Raw genomic sequence first — 6,188 nt, 5'->3', positions numbered from 1 at the left:
ATGAACGTTTGTTTTTGCTCACCACTCTAAACTTTGGTGTATGCTCACCATACACCTAATCATCTGACACGTGCCATTTCACATAACCTTGGTTAATATTTTTCAAATTTGAAAAGGTAACATTTACTGCAAAAGTTAGCTAGAATTAGGTGAAAAGACAGTACATGACAAATAATTAAGTGTATGGTGAACCTACACCATAGCTATAGAGCATAAATGTTCCCTTGTTTGTCTTAATTGTTTGGTTACTCAGTGTGACGTGGCATTCCTTTGTTAGACAAATCCTTTATATATGTTTAAAATATAATGATTATTTTTTCGCTATATATAGACCTCTCCACTCCAACACCATCCAATATCCCACTTCAAACTTGTAATCCAAAACCAAAACAAAAACCTCAAGCTCTCTCTCTCTCTTCTTTTGCTATCTCTTCCTATTCACACTTTTGTGTTATAGCTTGTCACCAAAATGCACATGTTATCCAGAAACGCTACGTTCAACTCTCACGGCCAAGACTCCTCCTACTTCTTAGGCTGGCAAGAGTATGAGAAGAACCCCTACCATGAGGTCCACAACACAAACGGGATTATTCAGATGGGTCTTGCAGAAAATCAGGTAAATAATTATTATAATTTAGTAGCTTAATTAATTGAACAAACATGCATAAATGTTACTATACAATGACGTAGCCAGAAATTATTCGGTGGGTGGGCTAAGCTAAAATTATTACTACGAAATCAAGTTTTTAATCCTATATTGCCTACATAAAATTATATAATAGTAAAAACTTGAATGTAGCAATTTGAAGCAAAAAATTTATGCTATGTTTTCTAGGTTTCTAGCCTTCAAAACTTTCAAGTGAATAAAATAAGGAACCATTTGTGATATGGAAGTTTTAATTTATTATTATTAAATATAATATTGGTTAAAGTGATGAGTTTATTTAACATCTATTACCTCTTATTATTCTTAAAAATAGGCTTACTAATAAAAAAATTTCATTTCTTTTGTGAAATATGACAATTAAAAATCATAAACTAACCTAAAAATTAATATTTTTAAGCGTGAAGAACCAAACTCTCCCTATGCTATAGCCTAGGAGAGCCTTGTACTTGGCTCCGCCCTTGTTGCCATATATAGTAATATTTAGCATATAAACTTTGTACTCATTATTTCAATTTTGTCCAGCTCTGCTTTGATCTTCTGGAGTCATGGCTCGCTAAGAATCCAGACGCAGCTGCATTTAAGAAAAATGGAGAATCCATATTTGCAGAGCTTGCACTCTTCCAAGATTATCACGGCCTTCCCGCATTCAAAAAGGTGAACTTATGTATATAATATAGTGCTCACTTTTCGTTAATGCAATTCAAAGGTACTACTCTAACAAGTAAGTTCTAGCCAGTTGCATATCTGACTCAGCTTTTGATCATTCTTCTTACAGGCATTGGTAGATTTCATGGCAGAAATCCGAGGGAACAAAGTGACCTTTGATCCCAATCACTTAGTCCTCACCGCCGGTGCAACTTCAGCCAATGAGACCCTCATCTTCTGCCTCGCTGACCCCGGTGAAGCTGTTCTTATCCCTACACCATACTACCCAGGGTACGTATCTTAATAATCACTTGATTATCCTTTTCAATTTATTTTCTTGTTTTACAAACGATTTGAACTTGAGACCTACCAAGTTTTTAGTATCTGAAGTGACTCGTGAACTTCATTTCATGATAAGAAATAACTAAACATTAATTCATCCCTAAAAATATTTTATTACGTTTCTTACAGATTTGATAGAGACCTCAAATGGCGAACTGGAGTCGAGATTGTACCCATTCACTGCACAAGCTCCAATGGCTTCCAAATTACTGAACCCGCTCTACAAGAAGCCTACCAAGAAGCCGAAAAACGCAATCTCAGAGTCAAAGGCGTATTGGTCACGAACCCATCAAACCCATTGGGGACCACAATGACCAGAAACGAGCTCAACCTCCTCCTTTCCTTCGTTGAAGACAAAGGCATCCACCTTATTAGCGACGAAATTTACTCCGGCACAGCTTTTAGCTCCGCATCCTTTATAAGCGTCATGGAAGTTCTCAAAGATAGAAAATGTGATGAGAATTCCGAAGTTTGGCAGCGAGTTCACGTTGTCTATAGCCTCTCTAAGGATCTTGGTCTTCCGGGTTTTCGAGTCGGGGCGATTTACTCCAACGACGACATGGTTGTGGCCGCTGCTACAAAAATGTCAAGCTTTGGACTTGTCTCTTCTCAAACTCAGCACCTTCTCTCCGCCATGCTATCCGACAAGAAACTTACTAAGAACTACATAGCCGAGAACCAAAAAAGACTCAAACAACGTCAGAAAAAGCTTGTCTCCGGCCTTCAGAAAGCCGGCATTAGCTGCCTCAAGGGCAATGCTGGCTTGTTCTGTTGGGTGGATATGAGCCACTTGCTTAGGTCCAACACCTTCGAAGCCGAAATGGAGCTTTGGAAAAAGATTGTATACGAAGTTCGCCTCAATATCTCTCCTGGATCGTCATGTCATTGCACGGAACCTGGTTGGTTTCGTGTCTGCTTTGCAAACTTGTCCGAGGAAACACTGGACTTGGCAATGCAGAGACTGAAGGCCTTTGTGGGGGAATATTACAACGTCCCCGACGTCACTGGCCGCAGCCAAAGCAGCCAGTTAAGCCACTCGAGAAGACGGTCACTCACCAAGTGGGTTTTCCGGCTATCGTTCGACGACCGCAGCCCTATTCCCGGTCGATGAGAGGTAGCCTGGTCTAAGTACAAGAAACCGCCAAAAATTAAAATTGCAGTTTAGACCAAACAAACTTTATTTTATTTTTTTGCCAAAAGTTAATTGGTTGAATTTTTATTTTACGTTTTAGTTATTTTTTTTCGAATGTAGAGAAGTGCGCACTCGGTCCGTGTTGTGGATGTGAAGTGGCTTTAGCTTCGTTTGTAAAACTAGTTTCAGTCATTTGCGTGGGCACCAAATTTCCTTAATGTCTTCAAAAACTATAATTAATCCATTGTGATTATGATGTATTATTAATTCAATACAATGTGATTAGTGTATCTTGTAGATTCTATATCCTAGTGTGAACTCCCATAATCATATGCTTCTTGCCAATTGCCATATAGCATACGTAGTGGCGCCACCGTAGTTTGCGGCTTGAGAAGGTGACTGACTCATATCATATATACGCTGCCGACGTTGGCCGGCAGATCTCCACTAATGCTTGAATGCCGTCTACATTCTCAAAGCCGTGTGTGTAGGAAAGTCAAACTTTAATATATTTAAGATTATGATTTGCTTCAATCAAAGTTTTTGTGTGCGTTCAGGTCATACTGTGGGAAAAGAAAGCCAAATATTGTGCTAGGGTTCCAAATAACATTCCATCTTTAAGATAAAATTTTAGCTAGCCCTTTTGCCATGAAGAGAAGATTATTTCATGTGTTATAGTATGGATATGTGCATGGTTGAATATTCCAATTCTAGGATATATGAGTGAGATAATAACACTATAATCGTCTGAATACACCAAAAAGTTTCTCCATCAAGAGCAGCCACCAACTGTATCATATATAAAGGGGCTATAATGTTTTTTTTTTTTTTTTTTTTTTTTTTTTTTTTTTTTCAGGTTGAAATATCACATGGGGTGGAGTGGACTCATTTTTTCTAAGTGAGCATGTTATTATCTTTAAACGATATGTAACGATCAACCAACATTAATATGTGATACAGAGTGCGGTATCATTAATTTGGTACATCTTCTTAGTATGGCATGCTTCAAAAAGGCTTATAACCTGCGTTTATGTCATTTTGGGCTCAATTGGGAATATCCGGTCCCTCTTCGTTGCGAAACAACTCGTTAACTTGTCCAGCATGTAGTGACATCCACGAGCAGGGGTGGAGGTATGAAGGGAACAGTAGGGGCGCGTGCCTCTTATTTTACCAAATTTCCCTTAACTAATGTCCAAAATTTCACTAGCAAATCATGCTTTCTAGTGGATTTTGATGAGTTTCTAGGGTTTGACCAAAAAATAAAAAAAATTGATTTTCTAGGGTAAGTCTTCAATATTTCGGTTTTATATCTATTAGATTGGTAAGTAAGCACACATATTATTTTCTCAATTCAATTCTGATCGTTCATTTTTCGTAGTACTGAATAGTCCTAATTATTAAAGAAAAATTGGATTTTCTGATGCCAAACATATAAGATTTGGTATTCTAAAGTAATTTCTCCCTTGTCAACACGTAGAGTAACGACTATGACTATGGGACATTTTTACCATGCTCACTTTATCTATGTCACTAAGTGTTTGGCTCATGGGATCTCATCAACTCTTGCACTTTAAAGTCATAATTAATTCATGAATTTTAAATGGTACAAACTTTAGGAGAGCTACTAGACCCACCTCATTGTCTTATTTCTCCACCGCATTATAATATCTCACCCACTATAAAAATTTTAAAATTAAAATTTTATTTTCCCACCCCCTATAAATAACCTGTATCATAGTACCAGCACCACACCATCGTTATCTTGTTTCCACCTCTAGTCTCCTCTGGAACTCTTTAGCAGCAAAATATGTCAATTAGCCAACCCAAAATCCCAGAATCCAATACCATTTTCTCAATCTTGTTCACAAGCTGTCTATCTCTAGATTTTGTACTATGGCAACAAGTCACTTGCACTTGTAGCAACTATCAAGCAAGGAAGTTCGGGGTAATAAGCAACTATCAAGCAATGAAGTTCGGGGTGATAAAAAAACAAACTAAAAGGTTAGTTACCACCATGGTGACGCTCTCAATCTCCACAACCATTAAAATTCAATGGAAATTGAAATTTAAGCCCTAAACAAGAAGTGACTTGCCCTAGAGGAGAGGGGCACTCCTCTTTCCCTTCCTCCACCACCACAACTTTGACGTGCTCCTCCTAATCCTTCGTGCTTCCGGCCGTGGTGGTCGGTACAGAAGCCGAGAAAAGAGAGATGAAACGTGAAACAGAACAAAGAAACGGGGACAGAGAGAGACAATGGGGGAGAAATGGGGTAGGGGTTTAAAAGTCTTTTTATAAAATTATAAACATGTTATTAATACTTTTGAGATTTTATTAAAATATGGGGAAATAGGACAATGGCGTGGGATTATCAACACTCCTTTTTTAAGAGAGAAGATAAAAAAGGTGAAGCTCTCATAATACCCAAATTGCCCTTCTCCTATTGGAATTTAAAAAAAAAAAAAAAAAACCACCATGTAAGGTGGTTAGTAAGTTCATTATTTTTCAAGGCATATTTATCGATTTGCCTCCTAAACTTGTATGGAGCTATCAATTTCCCCCCTGAACTTTTATAATTAGCCAATTTCTCCCTTGAAATTTAATTTTAGCCGATTACTCCTTAAATTTTTATAAATATCCAATTTCCCTCCTGACACTAGATTTAAAAAAAAATATATTATCCAATTTTTTATCCATTTTAATCACGCGGACAACACATGACAATTGTATGGGGGCAAAAAGAATGGAAAATTGAATGGATGAAAATTGAATGAAAAATTTAAAATCTAACGCTTGGGGGAAATTGGCTATTTATAAAATTTTAGGGGGTAATTAGCTAAAGTTAAAGTTCAAGGAGGAAATTGGCTAATTATAAATGTTCAAGGGGCTAATCGGCTAAAATTAAAGTTCAAGGGGAAATTGTCACCTCTATACAAGTTCAAGGGGCAAATCAACAAATATCTCTTCTTTTTTTTTTAAACATATTCTAATAAAAAACAATAATATCCAAAATAGTAAAATTAAAACAAAAAAGTAAAACACTAAAAAAGAGTCAATTGTCACACGCAGATCCATAAGGGTTAGTAAGTTGATCTATTGTGCAACTCAGCTCAATCCTCCACCCTTTTTTGTAAATGAATCATTGTATTAGAAAAAGTAAATTATTTTATATCTTAAGATTGAGCACTACTATTAAATTATTTTAATTTTGGATAGGCAGGGTATTAAACTAATGGTTTGTTAATCTGATATAACACCAAAATGTAGGTCTCCATCGATTTTACTGTCTAGTTTTTAGTCCGAAGGAGCACTAAACAGGAGAATACTTAATCCCGCTCAGGGACGTAGCTCATCCGAAAAAGTCCCAGAAACCTAGTTCATGATGACATTCCATTGTATAATAC

General features: G+C 36.8%; 1 protein-coding gene across 1 annotated transcript; it reads left to right on the top strand.

Annotated features, from left to right (window-relative positions):
* The first annotated feature begins 364 nt into the window (after positions 1 to 364).
* Positions 365 to 3,083, top strand: LOC103952690 (1-aminocyclopropane-1-carboxylate synthase). Its single transcript, XM_009364345.3, has 4 exons — positions 365 to 616; positions 1,190 to 1,321; positions 1,443 to 1,603; positions 1,784 to 3,083. Exons 1-4 carry the CDS (start codon positions 470 to 472, stop codon positions 2,763 to 2,765), a joined length of 1,422 nt encoding a protein of 473 aa, XP_009362620.2. The 5' UTR covers positions 365 to 469; the 3' UTR covers positions 2,766 to 3,083.
* Positions 3,084 to 6,188: the final 3,105 nt, after the last annotated feature.

The sequence above is a fragment of a genome, unplaced genomic scaffold (assembly GCF_019419815.1).
Source record: "Pyrus x bretschneideri cultivar Hongxiangsu unplaced genomic scaffold, Pyrus_bretschneideri_v1 Contig8, whole genome shotgun sequence".
Lineage (NCBI taxonomy): Eukaryota > Viridiplantae > Streptophyta > Magnoliopsida > Rosales > Rosaceae > Pyrus > Pyrus x bretschneideri.
Note: the sequence above shows the minus strand (reverse complement) of the source record. Positions and strands in the feature narration are given on the sequence as shown.

Excerpts from the sequence above, each read along its gene's own strand:
- LOC103952690 (XM_009364345.3), top strand. The coding sequence starts at position 470 with ATGCACATGTTATCCAGAAACGCTACGTTCAACTCTCACGGCCAAGAC. Across the intron at positions 1,322-1,442 it reads GCCTTCCCGCATTCAAAAAG|GCATTGGTAGATTTCATGGC; the intron begins GTGAACTTATGT and ends TTCTTCTTACAG. Across the intron at positions 1,604-1,783 it reads CCTACACCATACTACCCAGG|ATTTGATAGAGACCTCAAAT; the intron begins GTACGTATCTTA and ends CGTTTCTTACAG.